Here is a 17,470-nt window from a genome sequence, read left to right on the forward strand (position 1 = left end):
GAGTCACAGGAGATGTGATGACAGAAGCAGAATTTGGAGTGATGAGCAGAAGGTAACCACAAGTGAAGGAATGTGGGCAGCTTCTAGAAGCTGGAAAAGGATGGAAAAGATTTCCCCCTAGAGCCTCCAGAAAGCCCTCAGCCCTGCCAACCCATCTCAGACTCTGACCTCTGGAACTGTAAGATGATAAATTTGTGGTAATGAATGTACCGCCAAGTTTGGGATAACTTATTACAGAAGCCGTAGGAAACTTAACACAGTCAGCAACTATTTGGGGGGTAGTTCAAAAAATTGGAGCACTGAAGCCCTGTGCAAGTCCTTTCTTCTTTTATTGTCAGCCAGCCAAAAGGCAAGGAGACACTCAGGAACCGGCAGGACAAGAAAAGCCAATTTTCAGTAAAATCTTTAGCATTCATATCTTTTCCTTAAATATTTATTCTGTTATTTTTAAAGTTTCCCATCCAAACCAGTTACAGCTGTAACTGGAATCCAGCTGTCCCAGGCAATAGAAATATCAACCAGGGGTGTCCTGAGGATGACAGGCTGTGGTACTCAGGGCTAAAGAATCAATTCAGCACAGATTCCATGGGCCCCTGGCACACTCTGGATGTATCGCTAGAGTCAGAAAGAGATTGTCCAGTCCAATCCACCTACTTGATAGATGAGGAACTGTGGCTGGAGTGAAGGTAGGTGTCTGGGAGTGGGAAGGGTGAGCGGGTACCAGGCAGGTGATGCTAGAGCCACTGCTCAGGCGTGGCCTCAGCACCTGGCCCTGCCTGTCCCTGCCTGTCACGGCTGCTATTGGTACTGGCTCTCGGTGGCCGTGTAGAAGTCATCCAGCACACTCTGGATGTATTCGAAGGTGGGCCGCTCCTCGGGGTGGTTCTTCCAGCAGCGAGTCATGATGTTGTAGAGCTCCTCAGGGCAATGCTCTGGTCGAGGCATCCGGTACCCGCGCTCCAGCGCCCGGATCACCTCGGGGTTTGACATTCCTGGGAAGGAGCCGTGGAATTAAAAAGGGAGGGATAGGTGTTGGGGTGGCAGGCACTGTTGCCTCCCCAACAGCCATCACTCCCCACCTTCCTATGGGAGCCCCTCCCACTGTGAAAGCCAGGCACCCCTTCCCCAGCTGCCCCTACAGCAAGGAAAGGGGTATGGTGCCCAGTTTCGGCCAGTGGGGCTGAGGGGAAGACTCCCAGGAGAAATTCAGGGAAGGTTTTTCTCCCTTAAGAGGAAAGAGGCTTTGGAGGACAGACACTTCCTCCTTCCTTTGGACTCAATGTGGTCCTTGGAGCTGCAGCAGCCATCTGATCACATGGGGAAGTCAATCACAGAAGAACTAACCCAGAATCCTGAGAGCTGTTGAGCAGCTAAACTGACCAGTCACCAGTGCTGGACTCCTGGAATAATAACTTACCTACTGTTTCCATCACTCTTAGTCTGTTAAACTGTCACTTGCAGCCTAATGCATCCTATAGGATACAGGGTTCCATAACCCATTGCCTGGTTTTTACTGCTGTACCCTCAAGACAAAACAGTCAGGTGGCCAAACTCAATGTCACCCTATGAGTGGGACCATTTCTTTGTTCAATTAGAGTTTATGTTAGCTATCCTCAATAACCATTTAAACATCTATGATTCCCAATTTTATATTACCAGTCTTGAACTCTAAACATATTTATATCTCCAAGTACTTCCTTGAACATCTTTACTTGGATGTCTCCAGGTCACCTCAAATTTAACATGTCAAAAACAGAACTCTTGATTTTCTATCCCCAGACCATCACCTACCCAGTTGCTCAATTAAAACCAGGAGACTCATCCTTGATTCTTCTCTTTCCCTCATCTTCTACATCAGCAAGTCACATCCTTTTTTATTTTAAAACAGAGCACCAACTCATCAACTTATGTCTGTTACCGCCATCACAACTGCCTGTGTCACTGCTGCAGCTTCCACCACCTCCCAAGTCCCTGATCCATTCTCCACACTGCATTCACTTAAATGCAGAAATCAGATGATGCCACTTCCTGGCCTAAAATCCACCAACAGCTTCTGTACACTTGGCCTAACACCCGTACTCTTCACCAAGACCATGGATCCTGGCTTATTGTTCTCATCATCTACCATCTGCCTCACTCCTTGTCTCCAGCTACCTGGCTTCCTTGCTATTCTTCAGACACACTCAGGCCCTAAGAGCTGGCGGTGCTGTTAACCTGGAATCCTTTCCCTAAATCTTCATTCAGCTGGCTTTCAGCTCAGATCTGCTCTGACAGGTGCTCCCGGTCCACAGGAGGCCCACGTCACTCCCCCTCCTATGCCCCTGCTTCATTTTCTTCTCAGCAGTGATCTCCACTAAGATGGTGCGTCTGTTTAGTGTGTGTTCCTCCAGACTAGAACATGAGCTCTGGTGAGAAGGAACCTTGTCTCTCCCTGTATCCTCAGTGCCTAACATACAGTAGGAATTTGGTAAGAACCAATGAGTGACCAAGTGTCTATATTTTTTATTTCTGATCTTCACGACCTCCTCTGCAAAATAGACATCATATATATATATATATATATATATATATATATACACACACACATTTTACAGATGAAGAAATGGGGTAGAAGGGAAGTGGATTTCTCAAACTGGAATGGTTGAAGGCGACAGGATTAAAACTCAGGACTATTCACTTAAAAAATCAGGGACTCTTTATAGCCACCTTGCCTCCACTCCCCAGTATTCTGGCTACAGATACCCTAGGAGACATCCCAACTGAAAAGGAACAAAGAACGTTATTTACTGAGTCCCAGGCCACCTACACATTAGGTATATCTTCATATACCCATGTGTTCTACTTAGTGTAGGGGGCTGAGAAGGCATGGGGATAAATCCATCCATTTGATAAATAGTTAGTAAGCATCCACCATATCCACAGAGGTAGGCAGCGCAGATACAGCAGTGAGGAATACAGACATGATTTCTGGCCTCACATAGGCCAAGAGTCTGATGGGGAAAATACCAAACAAATATATAGTTATCATGGTGATGAATGCTGTGAATGAAACAGTATAGGGTGTTATGAACAAGAAGCATAGGGACATATACAATACTTTAGATGACTGGGTGGTAGGGGGACAGCATGAGGTGAGTGGGAGAAATAGGCAGGGGGCTGGACCATGCAGGACCTGAAGGCCACAATTAGGAGTTTGGAATTTTGTCATATTGATGCTGGGAGACCATTAAAGAGTTAGCGGTGGAGAAGGGACAAGATTAGGTTCACAATTTTAGAAAAGTCTCTCTGGCCACAGGTGGAGAATGGCCCACAGGAGAGAGGAGAGACTGATCAGGAGGCTGGCACAGCGGCAAGGTGAGAGAGGATGTTGGCTTGGGTGCAGGTGGAGGCTGTGGAGTTAGAAGTGAGTGGACCTGGGGTATGTTTTGGAATCAGATGGCCAGAACTCTGTGACTTCTTGGATGTGGAAAGAGGTGAGAGAGAGGAAGGTCCAGGGAAGCTCCCAGATTTCAGGCTTGAGAAATTGGATAGACAACGGTGCCTTTAACTGAGATAGGGCAGGCGAGGGGAGGTTGGGGGTGAGGGTCAAGAACTCAGTCTGAATGGACCCGCTGACAAGAGAAGGGAACCAGGCTGGGCTCTGGTAGCAGCCCCAAGCTGATGCCCTGTCTCCTACCTGGATAAGGGATCCGGCCGTATGTGACAATCTCCATCAGCAGGATACCAAAGGACCAGACGTCTGACTTGATGGTGAAGGAGCCAAAGTTGATGGCTTCAGGAGCTGTCCACTTGATGGGGAACTTGGCCCCTGTGGTTTGGACAGAGCAGAGTGAGGGGAAGTCTGGGGAGTCGTCAGGGCTGGGTCTCTTCTAGGGTGAGGGTTCAGGACAGTGGCACAGCTGCCGACAACTGCCCCCTGCAGGACTGCGACTTCCCTCAAACTGGCCTCCGTGGAAGCAGGAACAACCATCCTAAGGACAGATGGCTAAAGTGGGGAGGAGTGGGCAGAGGTGGGGAATGCACTCTCTGGGGCCGCCTCATTCGGTAAGCTGATGTCCTGGTGAACTCCAGCTCCTGAAGAGTGAAGTCCCAGAGGTCCCAGGATCTCTGGATCAGTAGAACTTCAAGAGACTTTAAGTCCAGGTCACAGCTGATGCCTCGAACCCCTAACCACTGGGAATGGGGGAAGGGAAGAATTTGGCTCTTGGCCTCTGAGATTTCACCCAGTGACTGGGTGTCACCCCTCTAGTCCTTGCCTCCTTCCATCTGGTCTGGGTTAGGTTTAGTTAACCTTTGGTGAGTGATTTCTATCAAAATTCTATTGCAGGTGGTGAATGTGGTGTATAGGATACATGTTCTTTGGAGTTTGTTGAGATCTGCTTTATGACTGAGTGCACAGTCAAGTTTTAAAAATGTCTGTGTGGGTTTTCCCCATGTCTTCTTTCCTTGGGATTGAGTTCGTTTTCTTTATTCCTGCTTATCCTCTCCTGGTTTAGAAATTACACATTCTGTTATTCTTTCAGTGGTTGCCCTTAGTTTATATTTTTTGTGTCATAACAAACATGAAATAAAGTGTATGTCTTTCATAGACACCTTGATGCATTTTATATATGTATATCTCCTTGTAATCACCACTCAGATCAAGATATAGAACATTTTTGGGGGGAGGGTATAGCTCAAGTGGTAGAGTGCATGCTTAGCATACACAAGGTCCTGGTTCAACCCTCAGTACCTCCTCTAAAAAATAAATAAGTAAACCTAACTACCTCCTCCTGCAAAAAACAAAACAAAGATATAGAACATTTTCAGCATCTCAGAAGGCTCTCTCCTGCCCCCTCCCAGTCAATCAATACCCCTCCAACCCCACCCCTAATTCCAGGTAACCATTATTCTGGTCAGAATAGCACCATAAATGTTTTGTTTTCTCCTTTCATAGTTTTATTGAGATACACTCACAGACCACACAATTCACCCACTTAAAGTACAATTCAATGCAATTCGGTGTTTTCTGGTATATTCACAATGTTGTGGATTTTAAAATATTTTCAGCATATCTCTCCAAAACCATAGCAGTCACTACCCACTTTTTTCCAACTCCCCACTCCAGCCCTAGGCTGGGGTTAATCTACTTTTTGTCTCTACAATTTGCCTGTTCTGAGGGTTTCATATAAATGGAACCACAACATATGTAGTCTTTGTATCTGGCTTCTCTCACTTAACATGACGTTTCTGAAGTTTATCCATGTTTAGGGTATTAGTACTTCCTTCCTGTTTATGGCCAAATAATATTCCATTTTATACACACACACACACACACACACACACACACACATATATATGTATATATATATATCACATTTTTGTGTATCTGTTTAATCAGTTGGTGGATATTTGGATTGCTTCCACTTTGGGGCTGTTAAGAATAATGCTGCTGGGAATGCTCACGTACAAGTTTGCCTCTTTCTGAATTTTACATAAATGGAACTACCCAGCACTATTTTTTTGTCTGACTTATTTCTATGTTATGCCTGTGAGAGTCATCCATTTTTTGCACGTGGCAGTAGTTTGTAACTTCTTCTTCCTGCATAATGTTGTATTGTGTGAATATACCACAGTTTAAACATCCATTCTACTACTTATGGACATACAGATGCTCCTCAGTTTTTGCCTATTACACACAAAGTTTTTCTTACCTGTAACTTCAATGTGACTTGACTAACTCAATCTAAAGTTGATCAGAGTCACTGGGTGAGATTCTGCAGGCCAAGACCCTAAGGCTAGAAGGAGTCGTCACGCTTCATAACATACAGCTGATACCAGGACAGATCTTTACATTTTACCCATCACTTTCACAGACCTTAACTCTCAACACTCACAACCCACCCAAGTGGCAGCACCCTTACCTTCCCGAGCTAGGTACTCGTCCTCAATGACTCGCGCCAGGCCAAAGTCGGCGATCTTGCACACCAGGGCCGCTGAGACCAAGATGTTGGCGGCTCGGAGGTCTCGGTGAATGTAGTTCCTCCGCTCGATGAAGGCCATGCCTTCTGCAATCTCCACCCAGAACAGAGAAACCCTCAGATCTGGCCCAGCCCAAGGCAGGTCCCACCCCAAAACAGAAGAGGGGTGTCCAAGTGTGAGAAAGCTGAAAAATATGTATACTAGCTCCCCCTTTTTTGTGGGAGGGTCCCAGGTTCAGACTGGCATTTCTCTGTCTACCCAGCCAGGTTGTGGGGATCCTCAAGGCCTGGGTCAGTGTGGGGCTTCTCTCAAGTTCCAAGACTTCCAGAGAACACTTTGAGGAAAAGCATGATTTCTCCAGGACCTACACGCACACACACCAGGATACTATGAAGGGCTTTTATCCCCAGTCCCCTTTCTGGGGACAACCTAGGCTCACGTCATATTCTGCTCTATCTCTTACGCCTTTTTATCCCCAAGTCTGGGTAGGGAAAATTCATTTATTCATTTAACAATTAACTACTGAGTATCTTGTTGGTGCCAGACATGTTTCTTGAACAGGTGGGGAGCCAACCAAAGTCCCTGCAGGTGGTAATAAGTAGCATAAAGAAAGGATAAAGCAGGTAGCAGGACACGAAGTGTAGACAGCTGTTTTGTATTGGATGGTCAGGGAAGGCTGCTCTGAGTAGGTGAAATTTTAGCAAAGATCTGAGTGATGATAATAAATGTGTCAAATAAGAGTATCCTTGGCAGAGAGAATATCATATACAAGGGCCCGGAGGTAGGAATGAGCTTGAGTATTTGTGGAACAGGTGGCTGAGTAGAAGTTGCTGAGAGTTAAGAGGACATGGGACTGTATTCTGGGCACACAGGGAAGATAAAAGTCTGAGAGCAGGAGACTGACATGGTCTGAGGTATATTTTTAATGTCATCATGGCTGCTGAGTGAATATTAGACTGTGCGCAGGATTCTTATTCACAGTGGGGCCCCCAGAAGCCTGACGAAAAGATACGGGATTCTTCCTTAGAGATGTTTTTCACTTACAAGGGTTTGTGTATCAACCCTCATAAAGAGGTTTATTATTAACCCTCAGAAAGTCAGAAAATAGCATTTACAGTTCATAAACTGGCCTTTGATGTCCTTGAGCCAAGCATTATCACCATTTCTGTTGTACAGAGGAGGGACACCTTTCCCAGATCACACCACTCGGGAAATTCTGGCTCAAACCAGCCTGCAGATTTCCAGTCCCAGTCCCCCAGGCTGCCTCTAATTACCTAGAACGCCAGTGCTCTGGAGAACTGCGTCTAGGTGCAATCTGGTGAGATTATTTGGGGAGAAGGGGCATCTGGCCAGACCAAACAAGGCACCAGCCAGTTCAAAGTCTGAAGCAAGCGGATGGTGCACTTGTGGAAAGTGGCCAGCAGGGAGCACCCGTGGCCATGGGAACTGAGGTCTGAGGCTCCAGCCTTTCCAACAAAAATGTGAGACTTTCTGATTTTGTTTGAGGTAGCCCACTATGGGTAAGTGAGACAGAGTCTTGGCTTAGGGGTTGTGGAAAATTTATAAGGAGTCCTTAGACGAACAGTTGACATCAGATATTACTTTAATGTCAGACGTTGTAGCTTATACATTAATTATAAGTTGTACTTAATAAACTTAAATAGCATTTACTCTCTGCCTTGGGGGAGGTACAAGTATGATCAGCACTATTTCACAGGTGAGAAAACTGAATCCCAGAGAAGTAACTGACCGAAGTGGAGGGAAGACCGGAGATCCAACAGCCATCAACAGTGGCTATTAACATTCCCTGTTGAGGAAAGTGACACTCAGAGAGGTTAAGCAATTTGCTCAAAGCCACACAGGCAGAGCTGGGGTCAACAGCAAAATTTTTATGTGATTCCTAAGCTCATGTACATGTAGTGCTGCTTCTCAAGAGTTTGTCAACTGAATGAACAATGGATAGGTTTACTGATCTCAGAGTTGGTTTAAGAATTGGGGGTTGATGAGGTAGTGAGATTTCATGACCACCAAGTGGGCTGCCATGATGTCAGGCGTTGGAACTTGGGTTTGCTTCTGAGAGTATGGCGGACTCGCAGAATCGGCTGGAAGGACCTATAGGGATATTCCAGCTCAGGGCTCTTCAGACTGTATCCAACTGAAAACTAAAGGTCATCTTGGGGGTGGAGGGACAAAAGAAAGGCCACCCCCTCCAATCAGAGCAGCTCCTTTTGACTTATTTTAAAGTATTCAGCTGCTGTACAAGATTCATTTGACTAAAAGAGTTACGGCTAGAACAAAAGAAAAAATGCTTTCGAACTTGAAAACCACAGAGGTGGTCCAATTCCCTCATTTGGCAAATGGAGACACTGGGACCCTGAGTGGATCTGAGTGGAGCAGAGTGGATCTGAGGCCATCCTGCCAGCTGGTGGTGGGGCTGCGCAGCGTCCCACCCGCACCCACCCACCTCTCTAGGACTGGAGGCAAAGGCCAGGTCCCCAGGTTGGCTCCTTCCCGCCTCTGGACACTGAGCCTACCTCAGCTCCTGAATGCACAAGGGCCAGGAACCTCTTTCCCTCAGGTGGTTTCTGATTTCCTATTTGTGCAATTGGGAGAGTGGCCCTTACGCCAGGCTATGACTCTCCACCTGGCACGGTTTCTGCCAGTTTGATCGTTATCATTTAGCAACAGGCTAGACTATTGTTCCCCATCTCCCCACCCTGACCCCCTGGGGGCAGGGCCCATTGAAGGGAAAATGCCAGGCCTTGATTTCCATATGCTTCTGGCATCCCAGGGCTCTGAAAGATAAAGCCTTTTATGATACCCCGCCCCCCAGGATTTGCATACTCAAATGAGCTCTGCCTTGGTCATCTCCAGAAGGCCCAACATTAGGCCCAGGTGCCCATCTCTCTCAACACCTTCCAGGCTGCAAGTCATACCCCCTTCATTCTTTTTTTCACACCCTCTTCATTTTTGTCAGGCCCAGGCTCCAACGGCCCAGGCTCCAATGGCCCAGGCTGAGCTCTAGTTTTTCCCTTTGGGCTTTGGCACAGCCTGTTCCTTCTGTAGAATAACTTTCCCTGTCCTGCCTAACTTCTACTCAGCCTAGAGACTGCTTCCTCTGGGAAGGCTTCCCAGATTGCTCCTGTACTGGGCTTAAGTGCTCCAGCTGGGTACTCCCATAGCACCCATTTCTTCCCCTGTTTTCCCAGTTAGGAGAGAATGAGAGAGAATAGAAGTAAAAAGCACTCAGGCTGAGGATAAGAAGAGCTGCAGAGAGTAAAGATAAGGTGAGAAAGAAAATGGGGTTTTAAGAAGTGTTTCTGTGATTTATGGACATTACTAATTTTGTTGGGTACTGCATTCTTTGGACACTGAGCCAAGACCACTTGGATCATGGCTCCCTAAGAGATTCAGTTGTCAGATAACTGTAAACCCTGCTGGGGACAGCAATACTTTCCAGTGAACCCTTTGTTCACTGCTGTATTCCCAAGAAAGAACACGGTAATTTAGGCAAGCTCCTTCACCTCCCTGGGCCTCAGTTTTGTCATCTCTACTTCACTTCCTCTCTATGCCTCAATTTCCTGTTCTGTAAAATGGAATGACAGTTACCTACCTATGGCTGGACTGTCATCAGTGGTTCCCAGTGAACCATGCCTCCTGGGGACTCATACCTTTGTGCAGTCCTTCCCACACTGATTCTGGGCTGGGCCATGTGACTTGCTTTGGCCAAGGGGACATTAGCAAGAGTGATGAAAGCAGAGGCTTCACAGGCACTTGCTCATATGGCCTTCGAAGAAGCCCTCGTTGCCATGATGTAAAGGAGCTCTGTTTGGACTATTGAGTGATGTAGGACTGTTGGAGAGAGACTCGGAAGATGAGCCACCATCTTGGACATTCTAGCTCCAGGCAAGTCTCTACAGAATGCATCCACAAGACTGACCTCAGTTTTACCCCGTGGAGCAGAAAAACCAGGCAATCGCAGTCAACCCACAGAATCATGAGAAATAACAAACTGTTGTTCCAAGCTACTGAGCTTTGGAGTGGTTGGTTACAAAGGAATGGATCAGAAAAATCTCACCATAGAAGGCTGAAGGGAGGACTGCATGAGTTTGCACATATAAGGCACATATAAAAAGGACACTTTGATCCTGAGCACCCAAGTTAGCAGTTACTGTTATTATTATTACAGTATGTGATTAATAAATGTTTGTTGAATAAATAATTGAATTCCTGCTCCCTCTCCCAACTCCTCCGCTAGACTCTCACCTGGGCTGAGAAGTCGATGAGTTTTGGTAGTGGCAGCTTGCTGCCTTCTTCACTTTTCAGGAAGTCCAGCAGGCTGCCTGTGGTGGGGGGAGGGGAGAAGCAACATTTACTACTCTTTCGACTTTAGGGTGTGGGTAAAATCATTCAGAGTAATGGAGTTAAACAGAAATCTTTAGTTACTGCTCTGAGTGTCTGAGAAACAGAATTTGAGGGTTTTGAAAATGACTTTGTGATTGCTAAACTGGTTCTCTGACTGAGACAGCTTTCTGAGCCGGGATGACTGGAGCTGTGGTTTTTATAAGGCTGGCATAATTGTGTGTTTGGAAAATGATAAAAAGCTTTGAGATTTCAAATCACTCTAAATGGAGGTCATGTGAGATGTTTCTGTATTTCGAAAAATGGGCAGGCATTCAAAGTGATTGAGAAATGATGGCCTAAAAAATATCCCTGAGAAATCCTGGATCATCTGCAGGCACGGTGGGGGGGCAGCCTGGAATGGATGCGTTGCCAGCTCCTAAGCGATGATTTGCAGACTCTCTTTTCTGGAACATTGGTCCACCAAGGGAAGGTGGCCAAAGGTGATGCTTGAAGGAGTCGCCCTGAGTCCCCAGAGGTCACAGTGAACTCACAGAAACCTCTTCTATCATCTAGAAGGATTCTGGCCCCACCCTCTCTCCTGGAGCCTATGTGCCCCCTTCCTCTCACATGGTTTCACCCCCTTCAGGGGGAGGGCTGGGGGGCTGGATATGAAGATGCTCAATGAACACTTCAGAAGTGTCAGAAGAGCTCCCAGCCCGACTGTGGGCATCTTGAGGACAAGAACCATGTCAGAGCCACCTTTGGGTTTGCAATTGACCAGTATGAGCCACAGCCTGCATCCCCAGCTCCTGGCACGCAGCACCTTTGGCCATGAACTCGGTGATGATGTAGATGGGCTCCTCCGTGACCACTGCGTGCAGCTTCACCAGCTTGTCATGTTGCAGAGTTTTCATCAGGTTGGCTTCTGCCAGGAAGGCCTCCACGGACGTGCTCCCCGGCTTCATCGTCTTCACAGCCACCTTGGTGTGCTTGTTGTAGGTGGCTGGAGTGGGACAGGAAGCAGGAAAGGGGATCAGGACGCACTGCTCTTTCCCTGCAGTCCCAGAAGCTCTAGCTGCAGACCTGCCTCCTTCAGGAAGCCTTTCCTGCCCATCTCAGCCCTTAGAGGGGGAAGGGGAGACACAAGTCTCATCCTGAGACAGAAATGGGGTTGAAGGCTTCCTAGCCCTTGGGTAAGTCACTTAACTTCTCTGAGCTGCGGTTGCCTAATCTGCAAAGTGGGAAATAATCAGCATTGCCTTTAAAGGGCTCTTACAAGGATTAAAGAATAACCTTAAGACATCACTCAGATTACATCACTCACACACACCTACCTTTGTTTTGTCATACACTCATACATACACACTGTCTTTGCTTAAAATGCTTTCATCTTAACACTACTTTCAAAATAAATACCAGTCTCATCATGGTTCACAAGGCCCTGCATGATCTGGCCATGCCCACATTGCCAGCCTTATCATCCACCAAACTACCCCCTGCCTGTTGTGCACCAATCAGCCTGCATGTCATCCAGTCCCTCAAGCACCCAACCCGCCCTCCCACCACAGGGACTTTGTACATGTTGCTCCCTCACCTCACCCCACCCCTCCCCTGCTTCATCTTGTTGATCTTGTCAGTCTCTCTGTTGCTTGTGTTTCCATTTTTGCTTTGGCTGCCAGGAAGCTCTAATCCAGATCTGAGGCCTTCCTGTAGTAAGAATCTAAGGCTTTATATACTATTTTTTAAGTTTTCCAACCTCATCAGTCAGCTCTGCCTTACCTTCCTCTCCAGACTTTCTCTGCCACATTCTCTTATGCAGTGCCTGGCATGTAGCCAGCTCTCAATAAATGTAGTTGAAATACGTGGTTTTAAACTTATTTTTTTTTACAGCCGAATTGTTTGTATCTCTGAAAGTTGTCTTCACTCTCATTTGGAACGTGGTGGAGTAGAGACACAATGGGGAGCACCAGGCACTGCACCAGGCACTGCGCCAGGCATTGTGTCTACCCCACAATTCTGCAAAGCAGGCATTTCTGTTCTCAGGTTATTAGAGGCCAGACAGTATGGGTGGAATAGGCCTGTTTGGTGACTCCCAGTGTCCTAGCATGGTGCTGGGCACACGGCGAGTGCTCAGAACAGCTTGTTCATCAGCTGTCAATGCTGAACTCACCTGGAAATCTGCAAGCTGTCCTTCCCCATACTTAATTTCACCATCCTAAGAGGCCTCTAGTTACCTTAATCCCACGCTGGTAGACTGTCCCAGTGCCATGTGAGGGAGCAGATTCCTCATCTAGGACTCTGCTTCCCAAGAGAAAGTTTCCAATCCCAACAGGCCTGGCCTCAAAGGCAAATTAGGGTTTGCATGACAGGACAATTTGGTTTGCTATCAGAGGAATTGCCCCTTTATGGTTATTATTCAAATCTCCCCTCTGCCCTGGGTGGGGGGTATTCTCACTCTGCCTCGGGCTATTCCTGGAAGCAAGGACCTCCCTCTCCCCTCTCGCCCCTCCCCTCTCTGGCCCCGGGTCCTTACCCAGCCAGACTTCCCCAAACTGTCCAGCTCCAAGTTTCTTTTCCAACTTAAGGGATTCCCGGGGAATCTCCCAGGCATCTTTCTCCCAAGGCTTCTGGGGTTTGGAGGACACGCAGGGCACGGTCAGCTTCTGGCAGAGTCCGTCACTCCCCTCTGGAACAGAGCCCCTGATCAGTCGAGGGCAGCCAGCTCCAAGTCAGCCATAGGCTCCCCCTTGGAGGCCTCCCTTCCTGGCCCACTGCATCTGGCCAGTGTTCCAGAGTTGCCACCACCAAGGACATTCCCAAGAAAGCAGAGCACATGAGATGCCCTCTCTGCCCTCCTACTCAACAGGCCTAAGACTTCAGGAGAATCCAAAGCAAGCATTTGTCCGGGGAGGGTCAGGAAAATCTCAGCAGGCCTTGGAAGTGGCAGTACCCCCTTGACTAGGATTCCCGGGAGACAGGCCCACCCAGCTTGGATGCAGCCCCAGGCAGGACTCACTCTTGTAGTGGGCCACCAGTTCATGCAGGTTGCTGAAGGTGCTCCGTGGGGAGATGTAGAAGCCCCCGCTGTCCAGGGTCCGGATCTTGTAATGTTTCACTGTGTCCCCATGCTGGGGGTCATAATCTCGCACAGACAAAGAGTAGCTCCCTGCATTAGTCCGAAAGAAACCCCTCAGGGGTGGAATCTCAGAGGCTTGCCACCTCGTATCAGCACCCTGACACCCGGTAAACCCACTGCTGGCACCATCCTGGCACCTGCGCAGTGGAGTATAGGGTAGGAGTGGGCTGTGGAGTCAGGCTGCCTGGGTTCTCGTCAGTCTCCTCCATGCCCAGCTGTGAGACCCTCTCTGTGTCTCAGTGTCCTCATCTGTAAATGGGATTGGTCACCATACTTCACCACCTCATCACATGGCCTGATGGTTAAAAGAAGTAATGCTTGTAAATTACTTGGGATGGAAACACTCAGTAAATGTTGGCTGTCATCATCTTCCTTAATATTCTTTCTTTCTTTCTTTCTTTCTTTCTTTCTTTCTTTCTTTCTTTCTTTCTTTCTTTCTTTCTTTCTTTCTTTCTTTCTTTCTTTCTTTCTTTCTCTTTCTCTCTTTCTCTCTCTTTCTCTTTTTCTTTCTTCCTTCCTTCCTTCCTATCTATCTATCTCAGAATCCAAGATACCATATCAGTTTGCTAAAAAGTTATGCTACTCTGAAACAAATAAGCAAAAAGATCAAACAAACAAACAAAAATCCAGTTCAATTATTAAAATATAAACACTTAAATGTAAATGTAAACATTAAATGTTGTGGTTGGCTGGCAGGGAGGGTATAGCTCAGCGGTAGAAAGCATGCTTAGCATGCATGAAGTCCTGGGATCAATCCCTAGTACTGCCCCCTAAAAAATAAATAAATAAATAGACTTAATTACCTTTCCCCCTGCAAAAAAATTTTTAAAAAGAAAACTATTTATCTATCCATTGATAGATCAATAGGTAGAAAGAGACTTACTTAAAAAAAAAATGCTGTGGTCTGCTGAAAGCCCCCAAGATGTCCAGGTCCTAATTCCTGAAACCTATGCATGTATTGCCTTCTATGAAAGGGATTTTGCAGACGTGATTCAATTAAGGATCTGGAGATGGGGAGATTATGCTGGATTATCCAGGTAGGCCCAATGTAATCACAAGCATCCTTATAAAAGGAAGGAAGAAGGTGAAAGTAGGATGTATGAAGATGGAGAGTCGACGTTAAAGAGATGTGAGAAAGGGGCCAGGAGCCAAGGAATGCTGGTGGCCTTGAAAAGTTGAAAAAGGCAAAGAAACAGATTTTTTTCTGAAGCCTTCTGAAGGAACCAGCCCTGCTGACACCTTCACTTCAGACTGATTTAGACTTTTGACCCCCAGAACTGTAAGATAATACATTTATCTGATTTTAAGCCATTGAGCTTGTGGTGATTTTTTTTTTTTTTTTTTACAACAGCAATAGGAACCTAGTACACGTGGCATCACATAGACCAGAAACACACACATCTTTCAGTCCATGGCCATGGTTCTACCATTTGTGGGTTGTATGTCCCTGGGCAAGTTATTAGTCTCTCTGTGTCTCAGTTTTCTCTACCACAACAGCACTATGTCATAGGATTTGGGAGAGACTTAAATTGTTGCAAGAGTAACAATTGACCACACATGCCATCCACTGTCTAAGAACCTTGTTGGAATAAACAATGAATGAATAGATATAACATATATTATAATGAATTGTAGTTATACACGTTATAATAAATTATATTATTCATTATAATGAATGAATAACCCCACAAGGTAGAAGTTTTATATCATCATGATCTTATAGACGAGGAGACTGAGGTCCAGGGAGGTGAAGTAACTCACCCCCAGTCACATAGCTTGTAATTAGCAGAGCCGGGATTCAAACCCAGCAGCTGGCTCTGGGATCCCACTGAACCACCCTGCTCAGTCAAGGTGAGGCTGGCTTAGGCTGATGCTGAGTGGGGTGGGGCAGAATCCAAGAAGCAGCGGGATTCAGGGCACTCCTGCTGCAAGTTTTATTAAATCAGTGAACCCCTATGGGGGGGTGTTGAGGACCTATTCCCCAACCTCTGAGGCCTGTGAAACTGGCCCAGGTTCACCTTCCTGCCCCCCAGGTCTGCCACTGTTTCTTTGGTTTCTCTGCCCCTGTGTGCAGGATGGCCCAGCGGGAGAAGAGAAACCAAGGGCTGCCTCTGGCTTTACCTTTTTGTCCTGTTTCTTTCCCGCTGGGGACTGGAAGGGGGCTTGCTGGCAGGGAGGAAATAAAGCCTAAACATTCACTGACCAGAAACACTGACCGGGAGTGCCATCCTCCAGCCACATCCAGGCTTCCCCAATTCAGACACCGAGGGGGCAAGTAGAAGGCCACACAGGTGCCTTCAATCGATGTCCCCCAGCTGTTTGCCCAGGGTACTGTGAGGTCACACTTTATACAATTCAACCAAGAAGTCTTGAGTCTCAACACAGTAGTGAAGGTGCACTCCGTGTGTGAAATCTGAAATCACTACCTACATTCATTCCTTGGGAAAACTGGAGTTTGAGTTATGTGATGTTTTCGGGCACTTCTGTTGACTCCTGTGGGGTGGTGACCGGGCACAAAGCTACCCTCACAGCATAGGAATTTTGGGAAGCAGGTCACCAACATCAAAACTTCTAAATACCTTGAAGGATCCATTTTAAGCAGGGTGCCAGAGGAGGCTGGCTTGGAGCTCCTCCTGTGGCCTGAGCTCACCTCATTTCCTTACGGAGGGAGGGAGGACTCAGGCTTGGGACAAGATATATTTTGATGTGTATTTAAAGGAATACAAGCTCGTGAAAATCAAGTTCACCAGGATGTTGTTTTTCGGGGCAGTAACCACTGCCTCCTCCTTCCACATAAACCTAAGCCAAGAGCTACTGGGGACTGAGAAGGTCCAAAACAGGCTTGCGCAAAGGTCAGGAGGAAGCCTGGCAGCCAGATGTGTTTGAGGATCGTCCAGCCCCTCCATCCCCCAGGGGATTCCTCAAGGGAGGGGTGGTGGCCAGTCATGCCTGGGGGACCCCTTCAGGGGGACAGGGCGTGGAGGGCTGGCGTCACCTTTGGTGGTCTCGCTGTCCCGGATCATGAAGGAGCCCAGCACGTTGCCGGGGGCCAGGAGCTGACGCTCGGCATCCTTCCGGCCGATGCCCTTGAAGAACCACCTGGAGGGAAGGGGCAGGGCAGCGTGTGAACCGCGGGCCAGTCTGGTCCTGCTCTCACTGCTCTCGCCTGGCATCGTGAGGGCCCAGCTTCCTGCGGCATCGATTTTACTCAGTCTTTTGGGGAAAACAACCATTCTTTTGACACTAAAACAGGCATTTTACCACAGCTGAATACAATTTGCTGAGGCTGAAACTTATGCAACTTGGAGAGCTTTCTTGAAGGAAATAATAACAGATACAAAATGCTCACAGGTCACTCTAGCACTACCTAACGTGAAGGATAAGGTGATGACCGAAAGACCGGGTGGAAAGACACAGCAGTTGTGACCAACTGTGGTTAAAAGTCTTACTTTTGCAAATTTCATATAGATCATATAACCATCCTCTCAGGGTTTCTGAGGCCCATATGAGCAAGGCCAAAGCTTCATTACCTTCACAGATAATCCTTGTCTGTGGATACAGAGTTGAATATAAAGTTGGCATGAATTTCTAAGCTAAATTGTGAGATTACAAATCACTTTATACTTGGGACAATATCCTTGGACCTTTTGTTCATCCTCCCTGAATATTTGGGATCTTAGGTGGAAAAGTTCAAGCAGCAGCAACCAAGTTCCTTCCCTGAGGAGTGGTTCACATGCTGTGATCGAAAAAAACCCAAATCAGAGGTCAGCTGGCCTTGACCCTGCTGTGAACCTGCTGTGCGACTCTGAGCACATTGCTTTCTCTCTCTGGACTTCTGTTTCCTCTGCTATCAACTGGGAAAAAAGACAACTAGCATTTATCAGGTACTTCCTATCCACCCAACAACCCCATGGAATTGGTGGCTTTATTAGCCCCATTTTATAGATGAGGAAACTGAGGAACAGAGAGAGCAAGTAACTTGCCTGGCATCACACAACTAGGAAGTGACAGATGCAGGATACAAGTCTA

At 47.2% G+C, this 17,470-nt stretch overlaps 1 protein-coding gene across 2 annotated transcripts in view; it reads right to left on the minus strand.

The window, feature by feature from the left end:
* Nucleotides 1–310: 310 nt before the first annotated feature.
* The window catches only part of HCK (HCK proto-oncogene, Src family tyrosine kinase), a 36,554-nt gene continuing 19,394 nt past the window's right edge, over nt 311–17,470 (minus strand). For both annotated transcript variants that reach the window (XM_031434001.2, XM_010993900.3), the window contains exons 6-13: nt 16,437–16,540; nt 13,322–13,471; nt 12,839–12,991; nt 11,129–11,308; nt 10,228–10,304; nt 5,904–6,054; nt 3,677–3,808; nt 311–992 (exon numbers count right to left, since the gene is read on the minus strand). In XM_031434001.2, coding sequence (XP_031289861.1) covers nt 799–992; nt 3,677–3,808; nt 5,904–6,054; nt 10,228–10,304; nt 11,129–11,308; nt 12,839–12,991; nt 13,322–13,471; nt 16,437–16,540 — 1,141 coding nt within the window. In that variant the 3' untranslated portion in view covers nt 311–798. The remainder of the gene's footprint in view (nt 993–3,676; nt 3,809–5,903; nt 6,055–10,227; nt 10,305–11,128; nt 11,309–12,838; nt 12,992–13,321; nt 13,472–16,436; nt 16,541–17,470) is intronic.

This window comes from Camelus dromedarius, chromosome 18, assembly GCF_036321535.1.
Source record: "Camelus dromedarius isolate mCamDro1 chromosome 18, mCamDro1.pat, whole genome shotgun sequence".
Taxonomy (NCBI): Eukaryota; Metazoa; Chordata; class Mammalia; order Artiodactyla; family Camelidae; genus Camelus; species Camelus dromedarius.